Genomic DNA, 27,512 nt, shown 5'->3' with positions numbered 1-27,512 from the left:
CATGAAGCCAAATGAAAACTTTAGGGCAGAACGCGGACCTGGGGATTTTATCAATCTAGAAAAATACTTTCCAGAGCAGAGTAAGCTAGCGGCTAGCGATAGCTGCGCCTGTCTAATCTTTATACAATTTCAAAGACATAAATGATTTAAATGACTTTTTACCTGGCTCACGTGTTTGCACAGGGTCCTGTCGCCCACAGCCAGCCACCAGAACTTCTTTGTTGCTGTCCAAAATTCGTTTGATATCCATTTTCTGAACGCTTGAATTAACAGACCACAGCTTTGAGCCGAGATGGCTAATTTACCCGCCTTTGTCCTACTGCTCTGATTGGTCATCCCGCCGTGCCTGCGTTGCATTCACTAAACCCAGGAAATTACACAACTACGTTCTCCAATAATGTCCTGGGCGCGAAAAAAGTTTGGGCTACATGCTTAATGTTCGGGATTACAACAGGTGTCTCCCAATGTAGTTTCCCCTTCGTTGGACACTGGTGTTACGTCGATTTGAGTTCCCCCCCCCTCTCACAAAAAATAACCCTCACCCTGACACCTACGCAAACCATAACCACTCAATCACCCAACATGTATGTTTTTGCACAATTATAATTTATGAAAGTACTCAGCGAGGGACGAGTTTTATGTTTGTTATGGGGTTATGGTTAGGACACACATTTTTAGCTGGTTGGAGCCGAAACGGCTCTCGAGGGGGGTAACTCAATTTGACATAACACCTATAAGCGCTCCCGATGCAAGGGAAACAAATTGTGGTGGGGATAACTGCTTTGGCACAAATTGTGGCGGGGATAACTGCTTTGGCACGACACCGGGATTGCCCATGCCACTGATCACAAAATGCTTTAGGAAGTGTAAGCTGCTAATCCTCTGACTCTGAAAGGCACTATACATGTGTGGGTCATTCATTCATCTGCTCTATGTCTACCACAAGACATCTTTGGTAGAAGTTTTACTTTTTTGAGGGGGAATGGCGGAGCTGTTGATGGAGTTTAAGGTCAAGTTTAAAGGCAGTGGCTTGTGGTCTCCGTCATTTTCAATAGTTAGAAAATTGGGCATTTCTCTGTCTGTCCTTGCAAGCCTGTTGAGAGTCCTTCCATCGGATAATGGCTTGTGTGTCTCCGCACCTCTACAGACAGAGAAGCATAAACTAGGTTTAACTCGTGCTGACTGGGTGTTACTCAGTTGAATATTGGCAGAAGTCACCAAACAACCAGAATTTGTAAAAAGCACAACAGAAGGAAAATAAACAGCATTTATGCGAAATGTGCCAGAAATCCCACCACAACTCAGCAAATCTTCCCATCACCATCCCTCTTCCCAGATATTTCCTAGACCTCCTGTAGTGGAACACACAGCTACATTTCATCCTCCCAAGACTTTTTGCCCCGCCTTTGCCCCCATGTAAACGTTTCTAGAGCCACCTGTTTAAAACAGATGGCCAGACTTTAAGATGAAAACCAAAATCAAGTTACAAATCGACACAGCACAAAGGGGGAGGCGACGGAGGCACAGGAGCTAAGTGCTCTCCCCGTAATCGGTAGGTTGCAGGTTTGAGCCCTGCTCAGTCTGTTGCATCCTTGGGCAAGGCACTTAACCCACCTTGCCTGCTGCTGGTGGTTTGAGGGACCAGTGGCGCCTGTGTACACCCCTGTCAGCGTGCCCCAAGCCAGCTGTGGCTATAATGTAGCTCATCACCACCAGGTGAATGCTTGTGCTAATGGGTAAATTACCTTGGGGGAGGGGGAGGGGGGGTTCCCAGGACTCTAGAAGGTGCTACATCAAATTCCATATTGTATCCTAACACTGGGAGATTGGAGTTCGTATCCTGGTCGAGTCATACCAGACTTTGAAAATGGAGGCCGCCTCCCTGCCTGACACTCGCATTAAGGGGTTGGATTAGAGGATTAAACCCCCAAAGTTTCCGAGCGCAGCCACTGCTGCAGCTCACTGCTCCTCACTGTGATGATTCAAATGCAGAGATGTACTTTCACCAGTGTGTCATGAGTAATGGGACTTTAACTGTTAGAAGGTATCACCGTGTCAACAACCTGCCAAAAATACTAAATCTATCATTTAAAGAATTGGACACCATGCAGCATCTCTCAAAAGGCTGCAAATAGACCCCGGGCCGCACTTTGGACATCTTAAATATATATGGAGAGTTCATTTGCAAACAGATAACTCTTTTTTTATAAACTTCCTAAAATATTTTAGTCATTTAGTTTTGTTTTTTTGTGTTAAATTTTCAACTTTTAACAAAGAAACTTCTACATTGTGTCTAGAACCACAGTGCCCTCAACAGGCCAAGCAGTGAAACTGTCAGCTGAGTCTTCATCAAGTCAAACTTTAATTTAAATTTAACAAATTCTGACCAAATAATGTTGAACCCCCCCCCCCACCCACCCACCGAACCAAATCCTCTAACAGGAACACATTTTAACTTCGTAAGACGAAGGAGAAACGCAGCGTGGAGCAGATGAGAAGCAGACAAAAGAATAATCAGGAGAATCCTGCTCTACTGCTTTAAAATAAACCTTCCTAAGTTTGACTCAGGATCATTATGACTTTAACAGGCAGGTGGGTCCATCTTTTGCAGTAAAACAGCTGATCGATCGCACACACACACACACACACACACACGCACCTAAACAAGGTGCTAAATCACATCTGATGAAACACGTTAATAAATTAGTTAACTGTTAGTTTTCTCCGCCCTGCTGTTACACCCAATCATTTGAAAGAAAACAAAATCACCTTCAGACACAGAAATCAAAAACATTTCCTGAGCTAATAAAAAAAAAAAGCCAACATCACCACACCGGAGACCGCGTAAGCGGAGCGTGTTACAAAACCTTAATGTGACACAAAAGCTGTTATAAACCCGTCTTCGGCTGACTTAAGCCACACGAGTTACAGAACTTTGTGTTTTTGGTGATTTCACGGGGGTCAGATCAGTTTAAACCCAAAAACACGAGGTCACAAGTGAAATGTGGAGTCTTTGATCTGGTTTGTTAGACTTCTCATAAAAAAATTCATCTTTAAACTGATCTGATTAGACTGAATCGAACCTACTGTGTGGTACTAACAGCTGACATCAAAGGCATGGAAGTGCTTTGAAAAAACACAAGCCAGAGTTTTAAGTTGACCTAGATTAATTACAAATGTAGAAAAATGGCTCAGTGACAATTACAGACGACTTGAGAAATAAATCAGTTTTCAGTCCAGTGAACCTGGATCCCTGATGAGGTCGTAATGCACGTCGAGTGGTTCGAACTCGCTTCTGAACACACCGTGACAGGCTGAACAGGTCACTGGCAAACGAAGCACGAGAGCAAAACGCCGATGAGGTGTTGGTCGCTGCTCTCTGAGCCCGACGTCACGCTGATTTGTTGGATCTGGTGTAGGAAGACGTGAGGTGAGGGGCGCCTCATGTACGCCGGGCTTTCTGCCTCTTGGCCTGACGCTTGGCCTCCTCCACAGCGGCGCTGTCGGTGCTGGACTGGGACATGCTTCGTACTCCCTGGATGCGACTGACCAGCTGTAGCAGCAGGGGAATCACCTGCAAAGGAGGCATAGTAAAAAAGGAGAATGCTGTAAAAAGTGGAATAAAAAACTGATTTCAGAAAGAGTTGATAAATGACCCACGTTTGTACAGCACCATTCAGAGTCGGCGGACTCCGAAGCACTTTAGGGTTTTGTCATTGGATACAAGACAGAACAGGAAACTTTGTTGAGGCTCACAATGACCCAGGAGCCCTGACAGACGGCCAAACACAACGTCGTGATACAGCCCTACAATGGACAGCCTGGTTTGCCCCGCCCACTCGGCCTGGACATCTGCATTAAATGAGCTGCTTGCTGACTGGCATCAAATGTCCCACAACTTCAGTAACTTTTAAAACAAAACTGAAAACTTTCATGTATTCATCAGCCTTTAAATAAATCCTTCTGCAGTGTAACTGCTCTCGCTTGAACTTTGTCTTTTTAGTTTATGTCTTACAACTAATTTTAATTGTGTATTTCAATTTTATTTTATAATCTGGTGTTTTATGCTGTCATGTTGCTCCTGTCTTTCTGCAAGGAGTTTGACTGTTCCCCCTGTGCATGCGTGGGTTTTCTCCCACAGTCCAAGAATAAGACTGTCAGGTGAATTGGTCTGTCTAAATTATCCTTAGGTGTGTGTGTGTGTGTGTGTGTGTGTGTGTGTGTGTGTGTGTGTGTGTGTGTGTGTGTGGTTGTTAGTCCTGTGTTGGCCCTGCGACGGACTGGCGACCTGTCCAGGGTGCATCCCGCCTGTTTGCCGTTGACTGCTGGAGATAGACACCAGCCCCCCTGTGACCCTGCATGAACAAAGTCAAAGTCAAAGTCTCATTAGTTGTCACACACACAGGTGTGTGTGCGAAATTTGTTCTCCGCATTTGACCCATCCCCTGGGGGAGCGGTGAGCTGCAGACACAGCCACGCTCGGGAACTATTTGGTGGTTTAACCCCCCAATCCAACCCCTTAATGCTGAGTGTCAAGCAGGGAGGCATTGGGTCCCATTTTTTCAAAGTCTTTGGTATGACCCGACCAGGAATCGAACCCCTGATCTCCCAGTCTCAGGGCGGACACTCTACCACTAGGCCACTGAGAAAGGGTTCAGTTAATGGATGGAAGGATGCTCTTGCCCCTAGAAATAACATCGAATTGCTTCTGTGTATGAAATGTGTCAACCTGGAACTTGAGGGGAGCTCCAAGATTCTTCTGTGTTGTTTCCCTCTTATCCAACTAAGATGTTAGCATAAGCTCAGGCTAGAGTTAGCTGTAGCTTAGGATAGCAGTAGCTCAGCTAACATCAATTGTTGCTCGGGCTAGTGTTATCAGTAGCTCGAGCTAGAGGTGGCAGTTTCTCAGATTAGCGTTAGCTGTGGTTCAAGCTAGCATTAGCAATAGCTCAGGCTAGCTCAGAACAGTGTTAGCTATAACTCGGGCCATCCTTAGCTGTAGCTGAGGCTCGAGCTAGCATTGTTACAAAGACCATCATTTATATGTTGTGGATGTTTAGGTGAGTTGGGACATGCTAATTTAAGGGTGTGTGTGTGTGTGTGTGTGTGTCTAAAGCAGAGCTATTCATCTCCGAGCCTGGAGGGCCGGTATCCAGCAGGTTTTAGTGGTTTCTCTGCTCCAACACACTAAATTCAGTGGTTGAACACCTGCAGCAGCTCATCAGGCTCTGCAGAAGCTGTGAATCACCTGCTGATTGAATTCAGGCGTGTTGAAGCAGGTTAAAACCAAAACATGCTGGACACAACTCAAGAGCCCCGGTCTAAGGTGATGATGTGTCTCCATGCTGCCTTCATTCAACAACAAGGTAAATGTGGTTTTAAACTCTAGGACCTCGTAAGTTTCACCGTGCAGAGTTGTTTTTATTATAAGGATTTAAAAATTTAAAGGGTGTACCTTCTCGTGGTTGTACCCCGCTAACAACAGGAGCAAAGTGAGAGGCAGAGCGATGTAGGAGCCCTGCGCCACATCCTGGTCAGGCACTTTACGCTGCGGAAAAAACACACGAAGGTGACTCATCTTTAAATGAGGCGAACCGAAACCGAAAAAGGAAAGCTGTGTTTTCAGAAAGCACAATAAGTTTAGAAAATCCGGTGTGCAGCTCACGGTGGGTTTGAAGGTGAGGGTGACGTGTTTGTGGTAGCCGCTAGAGGTGAAGGACACCTGGGGCAGAGTGTAGTCGAACTGGGAGCGGGACAGGGTGGAGTACAGCATCAGGACGTAGCTCTGGAGAACACAGGAAGGCATGACTCTAGATACAAGAACAACCACTTCTGGATCTAATGAACAAAACCAACAGTAAAGTGGGTCAGTACCTCTCCGTCCCGGTCCAGAGGAGGGAAGTGGAAAAAAAGCGACTGTCCCAGAGAAACGCTGTTGATGGGATTGTCCAGATTGTCGCTCCTGTAGAGCTTCACCTGGAAACAAGAAGATAATCAGCAGCAGCCTAACTTACCTGCTGCTGCAACTCGGTAAAACCACGTGAACGGGTCATACCGATAGTGTTGGGAGGTGTTCGGCAGACGTGATGATGTTCCCGCTGAGGTCGAAATGATTGATCTGCCTGCAGGCGATGATGTTGACCCCTTCGATGTCGCTGCTGCTGACCTGCCAGAGGCGAGTCAAGAGTTTAATGTAGGAAGACCCGAAGCTGATCACAAGAGTCAGAAAGCCTCTTGTTACAGTCACACGGGGAGACGGTAACAGGGAATTAAGGGGAATTAAAGCTTTTCCAGCCTTGCGAGAGAGATTAGGTCGACTGCAGTTTTCAAACCCACTCAAATTATGAAGCGAGAGGGTTGATTGGTGTGTGTGTCAGAGATTATGGCTGCTTTTGTTCTTTATTATTGTGATCAGGGTGATATAAGTCATAATAACAGGGTTCTCAGTTATTTCAATCATTCTATCACACAACCTTTCCGCAGACGTCTCAACCTTTTTATAAAGGTTTTATAACGAACAAATAAAAGGATATAAAGCTGAGGTCACCTAGAAACCCAGAGCGCTGTAGGTGAAAACAACCCAAACACGGGTGAGTTTAGCTGCTGCTAGCCTAGCATCATGTGGTTAGGGTTGGCGTCATCCTAACCAGTCGAATTCTGGTAAAACTTTGATCATGTGTGGTTTCTTAATCAGCAGCATGAGAAATAACAGGGTATCTGCAGGTTTAAGGGAGCCAAATTTAAGACTTTTTAAGACCTTTTTAAGGCCATTTTGACCAAATTTAAGCAATTTTTTAAAATTAAATTTAAGCTATAATTTCCAGCTATTGCCTGGAACGTCGCAAACGTGGGATTAGCCATCCAGTTACCATTAAACTTGCACTTCCCCATGGCGCAAGCTCCCACTAGCTTAACCAGCTAATGCGCTCATCTAAAAACAGCCCCCTTTCACAACCAACTGAGTGTGTACGGTTCCGCTTACGCCAACATCGTACACAAAAAATGCTGAACACCAACTAGAAATTCATGAAAATTTTATAGAAATAAAAGAATCTTGTTTATTGGGTCTTTAGTCATTTAAGACCTTTGGAAACTGTATTTAAGGATTATTTGTCATTTCTAAGGATTTTTAAGGCCTTAAATTTGGAAAAGCAAATTTAAGACTTTTCAAGACTTTTTAAGGACCCGCGGATACCCTGAATAATGAGTTTTCTGCACAATGCATCAATAAACGGTTATTACAAAGGAGTGATAGAGCTGCAATAAACTAGAATATTACAGTCCTCCTGTTCTCGATGCTCTTAGCCGGAAAGCCTCGTTAGCATCGTGATGACATATAAAGAATAAGAAATGTGGGTTTGACACAAATTGTGGTTTTTCTAATATTTTTGCAGCTCCAGTTTTAGGATGACTTATTCCGTTCTTTAAGTTCCAGACGAGGCCCCCGAACCGCAACTAACGAGTTTAACGAACAAGCAGCGGTCACAACCTCGGGTGCATTTGTCACAAACAACATGTGGGACGAGCGTCTTCGGCTTTCCACCTACCTCTATAGCTCTGTGTTGAGGCAGAGCCCGCTCAATGTGGTCGTTTCCTTCGGCTCGCAGCTGAATCAGATATTTGCAACCAGGCTGCAGCAGACAAAACATCCAAGAACGTATTAAAGAAAAATACAGGATTTATTCACTGTCCCACCATCGCTCAGGAATGAGAAGACCCCCCCCCCCCCCCCCCATACATGCTTATAAAAGACTGCTTTATAAAAGGTGTAGTGGATAAATAATAATAATAATAATAATGCATTGAACTTATATAGCGCTTTTCTAGACACCCAAAGACGCTTTCACACACTCTCACATTCACACACTGCTAGTGATGGTAAGCTACTCGTAGCCACAGCCGCCCTGGGGAGGTCTGACAGAGGCGAGGCTGCCATTTGGCGCCGTCGGCCCCTCTGACCACCACTAACACAGGCAAGTTGGGTGAAGTGTCTTGCCCAAGGACACAACAGCAGGATACCCCTGGCGGGAGCTGGAATCGAACCCATGACCCTCCGATCATGAGGCAACCCGCTCTACCACCTGAGCTACTGCTGCTCCTACATTTATCTTTTTAAATACTTACTTTTGTTTTTATGTGACCCCTTAGCTCCCCCCTTATTTGAACCCTGGAAGGGCCCTCCCTGCAGCTCCCAGATCAGTTTTAGTCACAAGTCTCCGTTTTCTTTAAATGCTGCAGAACCATGTTGGAGTGTTTCGGTTCACGGGTCCGATGAAACTCCACATATTTATGTTTTCATTAGCTTTACTGCTGACGCTGCAGACACTAAACTAACCACACTCCTCCTTTGCGGTTCTTTCCAGTAAAATCCTTTCACTGCTTGCTGAGTTACATGATCTGGTGGTTTTCCTCTGAGACATTTTAACAGATGCCAAAAACCTGAACAGTTAAGTACATTCAGACCGAATTGACCGACTACACTTGCTGTTTTTGCTTTTCAGCTTCCGGTTGGTAACAAGATGGCGCCTGTGCTTGGCTTAGCCGCGGTCACCGGCCACTTTTTCAAACTTTTCTCCACTAACCTTCTCTTTTCCACCTTGCTCCTGTCTGCGATCCTCTTCTGTAGTGTCCCTGCTACCATCTCCTATGATCGCCAGACTCTTTTGTGCGTCCGTTCGTTCACGATCGCCCAAGATGCACCGGAGGACGTACCTCCCTGTTTATCTGAGTGGCGCGCTGGCCCGGAGCCAAAAGACGATTCCAACCAGGGCGCCTCCAGCGATGTTTATCCGGTCCCGGGAAAACGTTGGAGGAAAAGAGGTCAACGAGCAGGAATCCAGGTGAGAATAAGGCTTCTCTTAAAGCGTGGTTTATCTAGTAAACATCGGCGCGATCTTCTTGCTTCTTGTCCTTTGTTTGGCGACTTGAGCGCCACTTCCGCATTCCTGCCAGGCCGCGTTGCGACGCGGTTCATCCGTCCAAGTTTTTTAAGGTCGGTTTATCCTCATTCCTCAGTGGTTTCTCCTCCTGTTCCCTCCATTAGTGGTTTTTATAAACACCATGGATCTAACCCTGCTAATTTACGTCCACTAACTCCAGCTGTTTCTGTAGTTTCTGATTCCTCCACCTCACTCAGCATGGCTCTATTAAATACCCGCTCTGTTAACAATAAGTCCTTCCTGCTTAATGATCTAATTCTCTCTAAAAACCTGGATTTTCTGTTTCTGACTGAAGTTTGGCAGCAAACATCTGATTATTCTGGTCTGATTGAACTCTGCCCGAGTGGTTATTCTTTTCTTAGCCAGCCCCGGGGTTCTGGTCGTGGTGGAGGCCTAGCTGTTGTTTTCAGAGAACATCTTCCATGTAGCTCTACAACCTCTGGTCACTTTGCTTCCTATGAACTGCAGCTGATTAAAGTTGGGCGTAAGGACCCGTTCTACTGTGCTGTGGTCTATTGTCCACCTGGTCCAAACAGTTCTTTCTTTCAGGAGTTTAGTGACTTCTATCCTCCACTGAGATGCTGTCCAGACTGGTGACTGTTGGTGACTTTAACATCCACGTTTATGATCCCTCCGATCTCTTTGCCATGAATTTCTCCAGCCTTATGGACTCCTTTGGCTTTACCCAGCATGTTTCTGGCCCCACACACACCAGGGGGCACACTCTAGACCTAGTTTTTACCCTGAGTCTAAATGCTGACAGTGTTTGTCCTGAGGATGTTTATGTTTCAGATCACCATTGCATTTTCTTTAACTTGTCAGTTTCTGCGTCCCCACCTCCTGCTCGCCGTCTGGTTAGTTCTCGTTTTCTTAATGAGAGCACAGCTAGCTATTTTTCTGCTGCTTTTGATCCACCCTGTTCTTCTGATAACGACCCAGATTCCTTAACTTCTCAGTTTAACGAGCACTGCCTCTCCATTCTGGACAACATCTGTCCTGTCAGAACCAGATCAGGTCCTGCAGTGAACCCTACTCCCTGGTTTAATGACAGCCTTCGCAGCCTGAAGCGCCAATGCAGGAAAATTGAGCGTTTGTGGAAGAAAACCCATCTCCACGTCCATCTGCTGCACCTAAAGGATCTTCTGTCATCCTTTAACCCTGCAGTCAGAGACGCCAGGGTTTCCTATTTCTTCAACCTGGTGTCACAGAGCAAAGGGAACCCCAAGGTGCTGTTTAACACCATCAGCAGCATCGTCTCTCCTGCCTCTCCTACAGCCTCCATCCACTCTGTTGCAGACTGTGAGAACTTTCTGTCTTTCTTTGTGGACAAAGTCAATAAGGTTAGATCTAGCATCTCTCCTTCAGCCTTATCGTTGCCTCTCCCGACTCCAACCAGGCCCATCATCCTAGATAGCTTTGCTCCTGTTTCTTTGCCTGAGTTAACCAAACTAGTTAACTCTATGAAGACCTCTGCATGCCCCCTCCACATCTTACCCTCATCTTTGTTTAAAAGTGCTTTTCAGTCCATCGGTCCCAGCGTGTTCTCTATAATTAATGCTTCTCTGGTTTCTGGTCAGGTCCCTGCTTACTTTAAGAACGCTGTAATCCACCCGCTTCTTAAAAAACCGAGTCTCGACCCCTATCTCCATAGCAGCTTCAGACCCATCTCTAAACTTCCGTTCATCTCCAAGATCTTGGAAAAGGTTGTGGCTAAACAACACACAGCTGCTCTTGATGAACAGAACATCTATGATAGCTTCCAGTCAGGTTTTTGTAGAGCTCATTCTACTGAAACAGCTCTTCTTAGGGTCTCTAATGACCTTCTGACTCACGGTGATGCAGGGGACTGTTCTGTTCTGGTCCTGCTGGACCTGACTGCAGCCTTTGACACTGTTGACCATCACCTGCTACTGGAGAGGCTGAGAGACTGGGTAGGCCTATCAGGATCTGCTCTGGAGTGGTTCTCCTCTTATCTGTCTGAGCACTCCTTTTCTGTGGCCGTCTCCAAGTTTTGGTCCTCCACCACCTCCCTTACCCACGGTGTCCCACAAGGTTCTGTGCTGGGGCCTCTGCTCTTCCTCCTCTATCTGCTTCCTCTTCAGCACATCCTGAGCTCCTTTAAAGGAATCTCCTACCATCTTTATGCAGATGACATCCAACTGTACATCTCCTTTAAGCCCCATGAGATGTCTAAGCTGCAGCTGTTACACACCTGCTTGGACTCTATCAAAACCTGGATGGTGGGAGCTTTCTTCAGCTGAATGAAGATAAGACTGAGATCCTCATCTGTGTCCCAGACAAGCTGGTTCCCAAAGTCAGAGACTCTCTTGGTCAGCTTGCTTCTCACACCAAACCTTCCATCAGGAATCTTGGTGTGACCTTTGACCCAGCACTCACCCTGGATTCTCATGTCAGTTCTCTTGTTCGCTCTTCCTTCTTCCATCTCAGGAACATTGATAAGCTGAGTCCCATTCTGTCCCGCTCTGAACTTGAGACAGTTCTCCAGACCTTCATCTCCTCACGCTTAGACTACTGTAACTCTCTTTTCACGTGTCTGAGCAGAACCTCCCTGAACCGTCTACAGGTGGTTCAGAATGCCTGTGCTCGGATTCTGACCAAGTCCTCCAAACACACCCACATCACCCCGCTTCTCCTCCAGCTTCACTGGCTGCCAGTCAACTTCAGGGTTCATTTCAAGATCCTGGTTCTGGTCTATAGGGCCTTACATGGACAAGCACCATCTTACATTGGTGATCTTCTTAGTCCCTACACCCCCAGCAGGTCCCTGAGGTCCAGTGACCAAAGCCTACTGGTTGTGCAGCACCAGGCTAAAGGTCAAAGGTGACAGATCATCTGCTGCTGTGGCCCCTAGACTCTGGAACTCTCTCCCCCTGAGCCTGAGATCAGTGGACTCAGTGGTCTCCTTCAAAAAGCAGCTGAAGACTCACTTGTTCAAGCTGGCTTTTGGATGACCTTCTTCACCTCTCTCTCTTTATTCTGCTCTCCCCACCTATTCCACCTTCCTCAGGATCCACTGATTTCCCTCTTTCCTGTTCACTCTCTCTCTTTCTTAACATTTTTGATCACAATTGTCTATTTTTTGCTCATTTTAAATATATTTTTAACCATTTTCTAAATTCTTTTTTATATTTTTACATTTTTTGTTTTTGTGAAGCCCCTCGTGATTTTTATCTTGAGAGGCGCTGTAGAAATGATATTTTCTTCTTCTTCTTTTTGAGAGGTTGAATCGTTCTACACACTATCACTTAAAACAATCCAGGTGTGGAGCAGCGTCTCACCAGCAGACCCCTGAGTCTGAATCGACCCTCCTCATCAGTGACGGTGTCCTCGCTGTAGAGGCTGCAGTCTCCCTGACCCACCGCCTCCACTGCCACGTCCCTCTCTGCATCGCCGCTCAGGGACTGAACCGTCCCGTAGCAACTGAGGACAAAAGTACAAAATCACGAAAAAGAAAAATGTCTACTTCAGGTCTGAGTTCCTGTTAAACCAAAGCACAGAAAGAAGGTGTGTGTTTGTGTGTGTGTGTGTACCTGTACGCAGTCTTTACACCTGTGATATCGATGTTGAGGTTCTGACCCTCCTCCACTGTGATCATCTGAGATGCCGGTTCAAAGCGGAACTCCTTCATCATCGGTTTGAAGTAGTACTGACCAGGACTCTGGACGGGACCGTCAAGGTTATTTCTGGTGTGGACTGGGAAGATTTGAATTGTTTCCGGGATGTTTCCTTACCAGGTTGTTGAAGGTGAGAACACCGGTGTCCTGAGTCAAAAGGTTGGACCGGAAATTCCCTCCACTCAGAGACAACAGGACCCCTGATAACGGCTGTCCATCCTCTGACTTGATCTAAAAAAGGAAATATTTGCATTTGAATCTGAAACTGTCGCAGAAACAAAACCTTAAAGGTGCAGTGGATGATGTCTTTGAGGCATTTTAGCCGTTTGCTTGAAATGCTTTTTACATACTGATGGAAACCAATAAATTACCGGTAAATGTTTTGATAAAAACAATTATTTTAATGGCTTTTGAAACATACAATCCTGGAAAAACTTGATCCAACCATTGTGATTGGACCAAGACCCATCCACCATTACGTAGCCCGAGTGGGAGTAGCCAGTGGGGTTTCCAGTGGAATAAATGGCCTGTATGTGATATAGCTCCTTCTAGTCCTGGAACCCCCAAGGTGCTTTACAACACAGTCATTCACACGCTGGTGGTGATGAGCTACGACGTAGCCACAGCTGCCCTGGGGCGCTCTGACACAGGCGCCACCGGTCCCTATGACCACCACCAGCAGACAGAGGCGGATTTAGCAATTTGGGGGCCCAAGGCGAACATAGACACGGGGCCCCTTACACTAAATTTTCGACAATCTTACCTTTAACTGGATTTGCGAAACTCTCCCGTCTTCTGACACGAGTTATTTCCCCTTTTTATTAGTCCTCCTCTTTTTTCTCTCCCTTTGAGCGCTTTCTTTTTCCTGTCAGCGCTCCTGTGCTTTAGCCTTCGTTATTTTTTTTTCTTTTTTCTATTTTGGTCCATGTTCTCCTCCCTTTAATCATTTTCCATTGTCTTTCCTTTCTGCTTCCTTTTGATGTTTACATCGAAAAACGACGTCACTTTCAGAAGTAAAAATAAAAGCTTTTATGAAGCAAGCTGCTTCTTTCTCTTGTTGAGCCACTAGGATAACTCCATTTCATGCTTCATGTTTTGACTATCGCTTTGAGTTTGTTACGAACACTCCCGCCTCTCTTCTTCTTATTATTTGTGGTCTTATGGCACTTGGCAAACAACAAATTGGTGCATTACCGCCACCAACTGGATTGGAGTGGAATGACTACCAATCACTTCCTGTTTGTGCATCGCCGTCTCAATAACCCTCTTATGACCATAATTATAACAGGGCTGCCTGGTATTTTTTAATCTTATGGCTGTAAAATTGTAATAAAAAGTGCAAAGTGTGAGTAACTCTTCTCCTTTTTTCAGAACAACCTCAGCTTTCAGTGTATGGTTTGTATTTAGAATTTATTTCTATTAAAGCCTTTAAAAAATCAGCTTAAAAGTGAAAAAAGCAAAAAACGGATTAGAATTGTTTACATTTATTACTGAACAGGAACTTCAAAATTTCTGGGCAAACAATTTAAACTTTGTAATGCATCTATTCTTAAAAAAGTGTGAACCTTGGTATCTTTTTTAGCAGTTTTTAAGACCATTTATTTTTGTAAACTTTCAGACGTTTTTATTTGATGTGGTGGTCCTTGAAGCAGTTTCTCTCCAGCTGCAGGCAGAGTCCTCACACCTCACACCGCCATGGGGTGCTTCTCTGGCACACCGTGCACTGCTATACCAAAAACTTTTATTTTAGCAAAAATAATTTATTGTAAAAAGATAAATAATGCTGGAATGAAGCTGAATCTTACAATTAGCAAATAGTTGAGGGTTGTTCAAATAAAACAATAAAATATAAAGACTGAACAAACGTTCATACCCTGGTTCACTGGAGATCTGTCCTTCTTCGTGGTCACTATCTTCAGATATAAGCCTTCTGGGACACCTAATAGATCGTGTTGATTTTCTTTGAGGCATTTCTATAATTTCATGCCGGCGTTTTATGCTAATTAGCTTCCCCGTTCCGTTATCCGCTTTCACCGCGGCGCTGTGCTCCGTTTCAATCAGGCTGTACAGCAGGATTTACATAACTCTGATTGCTTCATGCTATAGATCGTTGGAAAGCTGCTTTTATGGACTTTTAGGAACCGTTGGAATTTTTTGAATCTGATCAGTCATTCAAAAGTTATAAAATGAAGCATTTTGGATGACAAACTCAGCACGTCTCTGAATCCGTGTTGTGATTCGTTGCGCTCAAGACAGGGAATCCCGGCGGCTACCGTAATGTATTGTATATGCACGAAAAGCCCCATTTTTAATCTTTTCAGCACTTTTGGAATTTTAATGATATCTTGAATGGTTCAGGAATTATGGTAATGAGAAGTGCTCATGTCCAATCCCGTCTGCGGCGACAGGTTGGTAATAAGAATATTGTGGCATTAACAGAGGGGTGCCGGCGGTCAAGGCTAGGGGGCCCCCCAACACAAGGGGGCCCCAGGCGGCCACCGACCTATGCCTAATGGTAAAACTGCAACTGCCAGCAGGCAAGGTGGGTTAAGTGTCTTGCCCAAGGACACAACGAAAGCAACAGACTTGAGCGGAGCTCGAACCTGCAACCTTCTGATTACGGGGCGTCGCCCCGGTCCTCCCTGCTGGATTGCAGATCCCCGGTGTCTTCAGCCTCTTAAAGGTGTGGAACACTCATTTAACGAACTCATCTGCAGCGGTCACAATGAATGCCTTGTGAGTCGTTCTCTTGGGGAAACAAAGCTCTGGTGAACAATTTTCTTGAACTAGAAGTGAGCCACATCAGAGCTGAGCTTCAGACCACAGGATCTGGAGTCTTACTTCCTGATATGTGGACATCTCTCCTCTGATTGGCTAGCAGCAACACGACTCTATCACTGACTCTCGTTGTTCTGCAACGTTGATGTTTTATCTCCACCAATAACACAAGCCAGGGGGAGTTCTGCTGTTTGGTGGAGTTGCTAATGCTAACAGTTAGCTTCTACTAGCTGAGACGTTCTCTGCTGTTTCCTGGACGCTAAACCAACAACAGCCTTCCCCGTCGTGAGTCCAGATGGGTGAGGTCATAAATGTTAGTGACAGTGTGACGTAGATCTGTCAGGATTTTCTATCCTAGAGTTTCATTGTCTGTTTTCTATTAGAAGCTAATGCAGGAGACAGGTGTAGGAGACTATTTTCATGTTCAGCCTGCATGAAACACTCAGAGTGACCCTTTAAAATCAGAAATAATCATTAAAAATGTTTTTTTTTTTTAAGCATTCGACAACTTTAAACTTTTTGCTGAGTCAGAAGTCTGGAGGCTCTGCGGCTGTTACGTAGGGGCGTCAGATTAGAGGTCACGACAGAAAAAGTGCATCAACGGATGGAAAAGTTATGATTATTTTACATTTTAATGGTTGTTTGACAGTATCTGGTATAAGGTAGCGCGACTCAGGTTGCGAATGACCACAGTCACCAATTCTGATCTCTGAATTGTGTGTACTGAAACTGTAATTTCCCTCTGGGACAAATAAAGCTTTTCTGATTTCTTTCTGATCTGTTGCTTCTGGGATTCTCCTGAATCCTGAGGTTGGACCTTTGAAATTGCGTTCTGTTTCCAGGATAATCTACCCTACCTTTAAACGTAGAACACCAGCAGGCACTAGACTGTTAAAACTGAGTTTATTCAGGCTGGCAGGTGAGTTTGGTGTCACTAATGTTCTGTTTCAGGGCGGACTTCCATGTGAAGGTCACAGAACTTGGTGTAAAATGGTGTGGAACTGACTTCAAAGCAATTTATCACTTAGTCTGAAAGGGAGACTAATACTAATGTGTGCAAGATGCTCATGGTCACAGTAAGTGGTCACACTGCCTTTTAACGAAGGCGGTACAAAGGCCGACGGCCCGGGGCTCGGACCATCCACCAGTGATCTTTTCGTTTAATTACTTTGCAAAAGCATTCAGCAGAAGGAGCCAACACGCTTTTAATTCCATATTCCCTTTAAACCACGTCGAGTATTAAAGGGCCAGTGATTACTAGGATGAAATGCAGTTTGAATACATGAAAGGCTGATGATCACATGGTTACCTTGAAGGTGACACCAGCCAAAGCAAACGCCTTGAAATCCCCCGGGGCTCCATCAACTGGACTCAGGACAAAACCCTCCCTTTTGGCAGTGATGTCATACTGCCGGTCGCTGTGGAGCGGACCCACGCTGAGAGAGAAAGAAGAAGCTCAATAAATATCTTCACAGTGAATATTTAACTCTGGTCGGAATAGAAAAGCTGGTCTGTCGTGTACCCCTAATATAAAATACAGAAAACATGACAGGAAAGGTGATTAGGTGGGTTTGTGGCACCAAGAGCTTTGAAAAGGAAACAAAAAAAGCCCTTCGCTGCCAGCGTTTGTCAGCGTTTTCACTGTTTTTTTTTTAAAGAGTCACAGAACGTTGCGCTCTAGGATGATGTCGACGCCAAAATAACCAAAACAAAGCGCAGACTCACCTCTTACATCAGGAAGAATCTGCGTGTTTCGAGCGTTATCCGTTCTTTCATAATCCGTTGTTGAATTGTGATTGGAAGAAGAATTTCCCATTCGCTCCTGGCAGTTTTTTTACAGCAGTGGCCCAAAACAATCTCCTAACACATGGACTTTCTGCTTCCTGATCACGTGACGTGTGACGTATGCCGACGAAGATCGGCTTTAGAGCTGAGATGTTTGTTCTCACGGTGCGGGGGCTCGTCCGACGCCCACAGTCGTCATTGGCAGTGAACGACAACAACTTTCTAACATAATATAGCTATAAATATATTGTGTAGATAAAAAAAACCATGTGGTGCTGCCGAACTGTCGCGCTTCCCTAGGATGAGCATGTTTTCCGAGCCAAGACTTTAGAAACCGGACACCACTGGTGTGAGAGGATCTCCGCTCAGTAACATCAGAGGAGGAGAAACAGCCGGCTGCTACCACTTCTGCTTAAGGACAAACTACCAGAGTCCCAAAAAGAAAAACACCGTTTAAAGTCACGGACAACTGAAGATGTCAATCTTCAGATCTCAATTCCTCTGGCAATGCGGGTTCTGGTATCAGGGGGCGTGGCCTAGACATGATGGCCAATGGGAGGCATGAGAGTTCTGTGACTGTGTTTAAAAGCTAGCTTGTTCTGAAGATTTACTATTGCAGGTTAGGATTAGGAAGGACGCGTGTCTTCTGAACATCTGCAGTTTCTGGAAAAAAGATTGTCTGGAAAAGACAAAGCAACCACCTCCATCAGTCCAGCTATTAGGGATGTAAGAAAAAATGAGTACAAGTGTTCTGGTGCTGAAAGTTGACATTTTTATTTACTGTATCGGAGTAACACTGGATGGTCTCGGAAGCGTCTGGCCCAAATTAAATCCAGTCTTTAAAATGACTAAATCATTAGATTTTTAGCATCATCTCCCCTATCGTCAGAGTCTCACCAATACCCAGCCCTACCTGTTTGCCAACAGATTACTCGGAGGGGGGGGGGGGCTTGCTTGTCAACCAAGGCAGTGGAGGACGCAGCCATGAATAAAAACAATGGTACCTAAACATCCTCCAGGAGGAACTCCTCCCCGGAGATCTAAGAACAGTTTGATGTCTTTACCCACGTGTTGGAGCTCTGGGTCAAAAGGTCAGTCGCTAAGTGGCTCAGCGACCAGGAAAGCCTCAAAAATCAGACTAAACAACAGGACGCCATCAGTCAGGATTTGAACCAGAAGCTGACTGACTAAGATTTTGGAGAAGGACAAACACTGACTTTGTGTAACCACCAATAAAAGACAAGAGAAAAATCTAAAAGCAACACTTTTAAATCTGGCCAAACATAAACTCTTGTTTGTTATTTAATCTCAGAAGGCTAACCGGGCAGATTAATATTCTTATCATAAATGTTGCGTCGTTCGCATCACATCAGCGAACAGAAGGACTTATTAGCATGATTGCTGCAGCTCTGACCAGATGCTTCTGATAACGAGCTCCAGTCGGGATTCTGGGTGAATGTTTAACCTTTTCCCTGCAGATTTGGATTAAAAGTGTGGGATTATTGACACAAACACAACTTTTGAATATAATTCACATGTTTTTGTAGAGCTCTACTCTGGTGTTTGTGTAATTTATTCAGCGCGGTTTGTTGTTCGTCTGGCCTGAGTTGACATTTCTGTCCTTTAAAACATCTAATCCAGACGAAGGAGGTCGTTTAGGAGCTCTTTACCGAATCCCGATGACGCCTGCTATCGACCCATTCCTGTTGAACAAGGAATTTTTCGTGCCTGCATCTTTATTTGCTCAGGTGAAAACGTTCAATTCCTCAAAGAAATCACCAAAGCCCAGACACAGAGGGAAGTCCAGCCTCAGATCTGTCTGCAGACTCTGACATCCTATCGGACCTCACACACGCCGACAGAATCAGGACCGTCAGCTCCCTGCTCATCCCTACCTGTAGGCTCCCACCTCATTAGTGGCCACAGTAATGAGCGGTGCAGCAGCTCCCCGCTCACTGATGGATATTTCCACACCTTGGAGCTCTGGAGACACCTTGCCCTCCAAGAACAGACCTGCACGCCCGATGATGTCCACCAGCCGACCGGGACACGACTCTGTCAGAACGAGACCCGAGATCTCCTTTGAATTCTGATAGTTGGGCAGAACCAGTCAAAAGCTTCGAGGCGTGATAATTAGAGGCTCTTACCTCCTGTGATGGTTGCCTCCACCTCTGAAGGATAGAACAGCAGCTCCTTGGAGGACGGAGTCACCGTGATCTTCTCGCCAGCTCTGCAGGGTCACACTAGAATTATCATCATCATCATCGCTTTACGATGACGAGGACTCTCCTTTCTGATTCTTATTAACAAAGTCTTATCAAACGGTCAGCTGATCACACACCGACTTTCCCGCACGACGAACTAAGATCGTCTCTGCAGGACCCTGAACCCAAGTCGGGATGTTTTAGAGGAACGCGAGAGTTTCTGGCCTCCCTGTCTGGAACACATTTTAGTAAAAACAAACAAAATGTCTGAGATTTTATCCGTAATCATCAGACAACGAAGCTCCCGCTGCAAATCAAACGGATCCGCTTTAATAACCCACCCACAGAGATGAAACCAGTACTAATGTAACTGCTGACCTCTGAACTCTTACGCTAGAACGTTAATGTTTCATGAACCGTTAGCAGAAGTGCTAAATGCTCGATGAGGATAGATTATGGTATTACGATTCTGCTTCTGTATTTAAAGCAGAGTATGCATCTTTTGGAGGATTTACATGTAAACATTTACAGCAGCTCCACATAGGATCTGCGGTACCGACCTGGCCCAGTACGAGAACTCGTAGTGGAAAGGACCCGTGAGCTCATCTGCCTTCTCTTGGACGGGAGGGCTGTCGTCTTTGGCTCCGCCCTCTTCTCCGGCCGCGCGGCGCTCTCGTTCCTGGCGGCGCAGCTGGATCTCCTGCAGCTGCTGCTCCTGCCTCTGCTCCTCCAGGCTGCGCAGCGGACCTAGAACCAGCGCCGGCTCACTTTCGATGGACGACCTGAGCGGGACATAACGTTACCGCCTAACCGGCGAATGCAGCGACAGAACGAAGCTTTCAGGTCGTGTTTAAGGTACTTGATTGTGACTGTGACATCGAGGATCTTATCCGTGGTGATGAGTCCGGTCATGTGATGCCGCACGGCGGTGAGGGTCAGGATGCTCGGAGACGAGCTGTCACGTACACATTAACCAGACTCGTCAACAACACGGGCCACTCGTAACCCCGAAACAAACACGCCGGCTCATCACTCACGTGTCGTAGGTGTAGAAGTCCTGCTCGAACTGGTGGCAGGAGCGAGGGGTGACTTTGTAAACACCTGGAAAAGCCATTTTTATGTGATTAATTACTTTGTTCCAGTTTTATATTTAGCTAAGGCTGACACAGACCTTTGGCTCCAAACACCGGACTAACTGTACACCAGGGAGAGCCTGCTACGCTCTGATACTCCCTCAATATGCTAATTAATCCGATGTTTGGAGGTCAGGAGAAGCAAGCTCACCGGGTTTGGAGAGGCAGAAGCGATTGACTCCTTTGGAGAGATTGTACACGCCGACATTCTCGGGTTTGCTGCCATCTTGAAAGAATTCCTGCAGAAGACGAGGTGTTTAATCAGAAACCTGCACCAGACGTGATTAATGGTTATGAAGGCGCCTCCGTCTGCGAGGACACGCTCAGGAGAGGCGGCGACTGACCAAGGTGATGGCGTGGGACAGGGAGCAACGCAGGATGTAGCCGATCTGTCTGAACTCCACCCCCGACACGTCCGCGTCCAGAACCTCCACTTCCAAGGATTTGTGTTTCCAGCACCACTCCTCGTGGGAGATGCCCACTGATTTTTAGCAACGACGGGAAAGTAAACAGAAAACAGCAGAAGTGACACAAAGCTAAAAGGAGTGAACCCCGTCTGGCTCCAGAAAGCCAAACGTGTTCATCACAACCCGGGTTCCCAAAATCTAAATGATTTAGAAACCCTTATGAATTATTATTAGTGTTCTTATTGCTGAGCGTGATTATCTGCTTTGTGTGTTTTTTACTGTGTTACATATTTTTATATAACAGCTATAAAGGCGTTCTGGTCGATAGAATCATGTTTAAGAAGTTCTTTACACTAAACCCCTTTTAAACTTCACCGTTTCAGGACCTTCCAGAATGAGTCGCTGCTGCAGGGCTCTGGCACTTTAAGAAAACAAGATGGAGCTGGCCACGCCCACTCATCCCCAATTGGTTGCTATAATCTGAGAAGCTCCAATATCTGGGAGGGGTTCAGAGTAGAGCTGCTGCTCCTCCAGCAGCAGCCCTTTTGCATGAGAGGTGGTTCTATGCTCATTTCCCCGTCTGTGACATCACAAATGGGGACATTTTGAAATGATTCATTTTAGGCCCACAGTTCCAAAAACCAAACGCCGACAAAAAACAGACGGACGTTTTTTTTATTTTCACGTTCGCAGTCGAGACCTTCGTGGCAGCACAAAAGGAACGGAGTTCGTTTTGACTGGTGAGTCTCAGTTAAATGGAATGGTAAATGGCCTGTATTTGATATAGCACCTTCTAGAGTCACGGAACCCCTCAATCAGTCATTCACCCATTCACACGCCGGTGGGGATGAGCTACAATGTAGCCACAGCTGCCCTGGGGCGCACTGACAGAGGCGAGGCTGCCGAGCACTGGCGCCACCAGTCCCTCCGACCACCACCAGCAGGCAACGTGGGTTAAGTGTCTTGCCCAAGGACACAACGACAGCGACAGACTGAGCGGGACTCGAACCTGCAACCTTCCGATTACGGGGCGAGCACTTAACTCCTGTGCCACCGTCGCCCCGTTTGGAAGTGAAAACAGACAGGATTTTTTTGGGTGGAGTTATTGTGTGAAAGAGCATGTTAACGTATAAAGAACCTTTGTATTTCCCAGGTAGAACGTTATCGAAGGAGAAGCCGAGGACGTCGCCGCTGCCAGACAGTGCCACGCTCCTCCTCTCTCCCTGCCGGATCACGGGCTGCAGAGTTACGGACAGATCGTCGCAGGAAGCTGCCGCACAAAACAGAAGCAAAAGTGTAATTATTCAACATTTTCATGAAAGACTTCGATGTAACCGAGCTCCTTACCCAGACAGTAAACGCTCCCCGAGACAGAAGCCATGAACTGGGTGAACAGGAGGTCGGTGAGCGGCCGATCCATCAGGGAGACCTCCAGGGCCCGAGGCTGCAGCGCCAGGCCGGCTTTCACCTCCGCATCAGGAAGGGACACCTGAACGGACACGGGCATTGTGGGATTGCCTCTTTGATGTGCAGCAAAACTGGGTTGTTAATCAGGTTTTCGGTGTTTCCCAGATTAAAGACGAAATAATCTCAGCTTTAAAGATCTTATTTAAATTTGTTTTTTATCATTTAAGTGATGAAAACTTCCAGGGGCGCCTCACGTGAACGCTGTAGTCTCCGGGTTTGGCCTGGAAGCAGAAGGCCCCCTGAGGGTCCGAGTCGACGGTCCGACTGAACGTCTTGTCTTGACCCCGATGTGTCAGCGTGACCTTGTAGCGACCTTGCTGCTTCATGCCCTCGGGCAGGCGTCTGATGGAGATCTGACCACAAACACTGAACCTGTTCGGGATTCACATCAGAGAACAAAATGACTGATCTGGCGATCGCGCTCACACGCTCCAAAATACCCAGCGTACCCCGCTGTGATGATGTTAGGAAGCTGGGGCGTGTTCGGGGCGATCTTCACCGTGATCGGCTCGAAGAACATGAGATCCTTGCTGACGCGGATGGTGTAGACACCAGCCGTCATGTTCTCCAACCGGAAAGAACCGTCCTCCTTGCTGAGAACTGGAGGAACAAAAACGACCAACGAGAACTCGATGAGTCAGAAACACAAAACTCGGCACTGGTTTTGGTTTTCTGGTTAGTTTTCAAAGATTTTCTGTTACAAATGCAAACGCAGCAAGAGTGATGTCACACCTGGTTGCACTTTCCCTTTGTGATGGGACTGAGCAATAAGTGGAAAATCTACCGTTATGGAAATCTCGGACTCTTATCGAGATTGTTTCCCATGTCGATGCATTTGTTGATAAAACAAAAGAAAAGATGTGCGTAGGTTGGCTAAATTCACGTCCCTTTTAGAAACTGAGTCACAAAACTATCGTGCAACAGCCCCACCTAGTGGACAACTGTAGTTCCTGCACACACCTGTACTTATCGTCCACTTATCGTCATCAAGGTGAAATCCTCAATATATGGCGATATTGATTTTAAGCCGTATCGCCCAGCCCTACGTTGTGATGATTGATTTTTTTTAAATTACTAAATAAAATGACTGAAAATGTTTTATTAATGTAAAACTGATTAGAGTGAATTATAAAGAACACAAACCGCTGCAGTGGGTTAAAGTTTTGCAGTAATATTTATATTAGCAGAGCTCTTTTCTCTGATTTTACTCATTAGAATTAACATTTTAGATCATAATAAATAAATAAATAAAAACTGAAAATAACAAATCTTATGAGGGAACGAAGCTCAGGAAACGGCCTGAATTAGCCGTACGCTAACGGCCACACACACATCAAGCAGCGAGATGATGAAATTAGGAGGTGGAACCCAATTCTAACCCAGTTGTATCAACCCGACGAGGTCCGAAGCTCACCTCTGATCTGGTTGTTGAGGGACACCGTAGCGTCCAGCACCCCGTCCCCACCGGGACTGTTCAGGACTCGTCCCATCACGGAGAACCCCATCACACGGAAGATGGGCTGAACACACAGGAACGGGCTTGTGCGTCATGTTTGGTACCATCATTAATAAGAAAATAGAAGCAGCGGTTAACTTATTACCTCCAGTTTTAAACTGCTGTGTTCCACTTTGAAATTCATCCTGGAAGGAGCAACGTCGAAAGTGATCCTCTCCCCCCTGTAGAAAGGCACCTGAGAGGCAGAGAAGATGAATGAGATGCTTCAAATTATTCCATTCTTATGTTAAGCTGTTGAATTAGCATGGAAATAAACAGCAAGATGGAAAATTTTAATTCTTTGGGTGTTTTTGGGATGAAATAATCGTTTTTGGGTTTGATTAAAAACAGTAAATCCACTTTGTAGGGTGTAGCGACCTCTGGTGGTTAGAGATGCAAACTGCAACCAAGTGAAAATTCCAGAAAATGCTGCTTTTTATTTACTCGTCCTCCTGAGATGCTAGTAACAACAACAACATCTAAAACAATAGTTTTTATTTGATATAAAGTTATTAGACATTAATAAACTCATTTGAAGCATTCTGGTCAAAGATCTGCCTACATCTCACACGATCCAGTGTCAGCTGTTCAAACAACAACAAACTACATTTTTTTATTTACTACAATTTCACAATAAATGTCTTTCGTGGGACAAAAACAGCTAAAAATTAAAGCTGAGTGTTCTTTTCCCTCCCCTTCAAACCTACGCTGCTGTCTTCTGTCTCTACCACAACAACACCCACTCACCGTTTCCATAGCAACATAAAGAGCAGCCAATTCAACCTGAAGGGGATTTTGTGATGGATGGCAACAAGGTCTCCTCCAGAGTTTTTGCCATGAAAAGATATATATTTTTTTTTAAACAGAAGAACTCACAACGGTGTAGTCGCCGCTGGCGAGCGAGGGGAAGGTGAAGGAGCCGTCGTCTCTGGACAGCGTGCTGCACAGGTAGACGAGAGAGTCACCCTCCGGATCCGCACCATCCACCGGAGACGTGTTACAGCCGGAGATGTCCTGGAGAGCAAAACGAATGGAGCAACTCACTAGCTGTAAAACCGAAAAAAGCACCTGAGGCTGATTTATCTGATCTGTTCGTTAGAAACAAACCACTTCTACCTCTTGCTTGACTGTTGCAGAGTACAGCAGGAAGGTGACCTCCTTCATGGGCTCTCCATCACTGCGGACCTCCCCAGAGACGTCGTAGCCTCCAACCACCAGCTGGTCGGCGGCCAGAGCGTTGGCGTTGGAGACGTGCACCGAGGTTTTACTCTGCAAGAGGGCATCAAAGGTCGCTGGGTAAAATACAGAACAGGATGAAATAATCGACCTATCAGGAAAAACGTGATTAGTGGCGAGTGTCATCGGTTATGACATGGAACTCGATCAGCTGATCAAGTTAGTGATGAATAACAACGCTTTTCTATTCAATTCGGTTTATTTATGTAGCGACCAGTCTCGTCTCAAGGACCTTCACATAGTAACTAGTACAGGTCAGGTCATTGAGCCAATCAGTAACAAGTTTCCTATATAAGGAACACAGCAGGTCGCATCGAGCCACTGATCAGTGTGACAGAACTTTATTCTTTCCATTTAACCTTTAATTAACCAGGTAAAATCCAACAGGAGCCAGAACTTCACACACCTGCTCCAGGGTCCAGGAGGGGTGAGAAGCTGTGATCTCATAACTCCCAGGCAGCACTTTGAAGAAGGTGTACCTGAACAGATAAAAACCTTCTGTTAACAGCAACCATTTCCATCCATCTGAACCCTGCAGAGCCGCTGGTGGAAAGCCATCATTAAACCAGGAGTTATGAGGCACTTACTTCCCTCCTGGCTGTGTGAGCACACTCCGGAGTTTCTCCTCTGATCCTGCTCGGCTCAGCCGGACTTCTACTCCTGCTGGGCCCAGGAGATGGCCCTTACTCAGAACCTGCGATGAATGAACAGCGTGAAAGTGTGTGAACACGGCATCAGGGAGTAGATTTTTTTGTTTTCCTTGTGCAAACACATGTTCCTATGCTGGATTGGATTTTAAGAGATTTCTGCTGGTTTCACGTTTTGTTCTGATGCATGAAACCAGGAAATGATTCAGGTGTTGAAGCAGCTAATCGTCCCTCCATCAGTGGAATAAAACCTAGATAATTAGACAAGTCGAAGAGGAAATGTCTTGCAGCCGAAGGGGGAACTTTTCAGTTTCTCCTGTTTATGGTGAAAAGTTAGAAGATGTACCGGATCAAACTGAATAGGGATGTAAGAAAATATCGAAATGGCAATATATCGTGATATTTTTTCCAACAATATTATATCGATATTCAAAAGCCGTGTATCGGAAATATCGAAATGGCAATATATCGTGATATTTTTTCCAACAATATTATATCGATATTCAAAAGCCGTGTATCGGAAATATCGATATGGCAATATATCGTGAATTCTTTCCTGCGATTATTACATCGATATTCAAAAGCCGTGTATCTAATTCTTGAAAGAATTTACATGCAAACTTTTGTGTATTTTCTTTTCGTTTTGTGCAATTCAATTGCCACCCGCTAGTTGGCAGCAGTGTGCAACTGGTTTTGTTTCCACCATTGAACTGTAAATCCCTCCATCATGGTTCAGATACCTCATGTTAAACATGTTACGTATCAGTTTGGACGTTTTATTGAACATTCTTAGAATAAATTCAGTAAAAAAAATAGCTTGTAACGTCTGACTGAATGTATCGCAATTAATCGCGATATATCGTATCGTCTCCCCTGTATCGTGATATGTATCGTATCGCCAGAATTTCAAAAATACACATCCCTGAAACTGAACTCTCCCCAACGGGATCGTTTTTTACAGTTCCTTTAATAAAATATTCAGCCAGTGTTGTTTCATTTTATCCGTGTGATCAGCTCTCACCACTCCAGAGACAGAGAAGCCGGTAAAGACAAAGTTGATATCTTCCTCTTTGGTGCAGATGTCCGTGACGCCGTCCACACGCAAGTCGACGCTGGTGGGCTCTGGTGACAGTCACGGGGAAGAAGAAGATGATCAAAAACAACAAAAACGTGTCATATCATCGTTTGATCTTCAGCCGGTTGGTCCAACACCGACTGACTCGGAGGGAGACAGCAGCTGATCTCTTACCGAAACTCCAGCCCAGAGGAGGCTCGATCTTCAGAACGAAGTCTCCCTGATCACAAGTATAACAGTTAGTTACCACAAAGGTGTGCACGACGAGCGGTTCTGTGTGAGTGGAGCGGCACCTTGTCATAGAGAGGGATCATGAAGTAGCCATTGATGGGAGCGCAGTCTGTCTGGTACTTCAGTGAACCTTGCTTGGTGTACAGTTTAATCTGCGCGTGAAACAACAACAACAACACAAGCAGCTGTTGCTGTAAACACTGATTTCTCACAGGAAGATTAACGAGTTCAAGCAAATTATTGAGTTAACTTTACAAACCAGGGTGGTGCTTAATCTCCTCGAGGATTGAATGAAAGGGGATTAAGAGGAGCTCTTAAGGTCTTCCTCCTCAACACTAACAGATATCAGGATTAGGAGGAACGACCGCGTGTAAATCAACCTTTTAGCTCCAATTAATTCGTTGTCATTTTATCCAAAGATAGTTAGCTAGTTAAATGGACCACTGAATGGGCAGACTAGATTAATGTAACTAAACTTTA

At 45.6% G+C, this 27,512-nt stretch overlaps 1 protein-coding gene across 1 annotated transcript in view; it reads right to left on the bottom strand.

The window, feature by feature from the left end:
• Nucleotides 1-2,832: 2,832 nt before the first annotated feature.
• Nucleotides 2,833-27,512, bottom strand: part of nomo (nodal modulator) — a 38,738-nt gene continuing 14,058 nt past the window's right edge. Inside the window, exons 18-47 of the mRNA XM_054743471.2 lie at nucleotides 27,095-27,184; nucleotides 26,976-27,021; nucleotides 26,748-26,848; nucleotides 25,667-25,773; nucleotides 25,486-25,558; nucleotides 24,960-25,112; nucleotides 24,720-24,857; nucleotides 23,950-24,039; nucleotides 23,763-23,868; nucleotides 22,798-22,948; nucleotides 22,543-22,720; nucleotides 22,229-22,370; nucleotides 22,020-22,151; nucleotides 20,819-20,955; nucleotides 20,626-20,713; nucleotides 20,379-20,442; nucleotides 20,201-20,296; nucleotides 19,902-20,123; nucleotides 19,285-19,367; nucleotides 19,033-19,192; nucleotides 16,662-16,788; nucleotides 12,692-12,805; nucleotides 12,491-12,618; nucleotides 12,239-12,380; nucleotides 7,548-7,631; nucleotides 6,056-6,166; nucleotides 5,875-5,976; nucleotides 5,666-5,785; nucleotides 5,456-5,548; nucleotides 2,833-3,574 (exon numbers count right to left, since the gene is read on the bottom strand). Of these exons, the coding sequence (XP_054599446.2) occupies nucleotides 3,443-3,574; nucleotides 5,456-5,548; nucleotides 5,666-5,785; nucleotides 5,875-5,976; nucleotides 6,056-6,166; nucleotides 7,548-7,631; nucleotides 12,239-12,380; nucleotides 12,491-12,618; nucleotides 12,692-12,805; nucleotides 16,662-16,788; nucleotides 19,033-19,192; nucleotides 19,285-19,367; nucleotides 19,902-20,123; nucleotides 20,201-20,296; nucleotides 20,379-20,442; nucleotides 20,626-20,713; nucleotides 20,819-20,955; nucleotides 22,020-22,151; nucleotides 22,229-22,370; nucleotides 22,543-22,720; nucleotides 22,798-22,948; nucleotides 23,763-23,868; nucleotides 23,950-24,039; nucleotides 24,720-24,857; nucleotides 24,960-25,112; nucleotides 25,486-25,558; nucleotides 25,667-25,773; nucleotides 26,748-26,848; nucleotides 26,976-27,021; nucleotides 27,095-27,184 (3,510 nt within the window). The 3' untranslated portion in view covers nucleotides 2,833-3,442. The remainder of the gene's footprint in view (nucleotides 3,575-5,455; nucleotides 5,549-5,665; nucleotides 5,786-5,874; nucleotides 5,977-6,055; nucleotides 6,167-7,547; nucleotides 7,632-12,238; nucleotides 12,381-12,490; nucleotides 12,619-12,691; nucleotides 12,806-16,661; nucleotides 16,789-19,032; nucleotides 19,193-19,284; nucleotides 19,368-19,901; nucleotides 20,124-20,200; nucleotides 20,297-20,378; nucleotides 20,443-20,625; nucleotides 20,714-20,818; nucleotides 20,956-22,019; nucleotides 22,152-22,228; nucleotides 22,371-22,542; nucleotides 22,721-22,797; nucleotides 22,949-23,762; nucleotides 23,869-23,949; nucleotides 24,040-24,719; nucleotides 24,858-24,959; nucleotides 25,113-25,485; nucleotides 25,559-25,666; nucleotides 25,774-26,747; nucleotides 26,849-26,975; nucleotides 27,022-27,094; nucleotides 27,185-27,512) is intronic.

This window comes from Nothobranchius furzeri, chromosome 6 (genome assembly GCF_043380555.1).
Source record: "Nothobranchius furzeri strain GRZ-AD chromosome 6, NfurGRZ-RIMD1, whole genome shotgun sequence".
In the NCBI taxonomy this organism is placed as follows: domain Eukaryota; kingdom Metazoa; phylum Chordata; class Actinopteri; order Cyprinodontiformes; family Nothobranchiidae; genus Nothobranchius; species Nothobranchius furzeri.
This window is presented reverse-complemented; position numbering and strand designations above follow the sequence as displayed.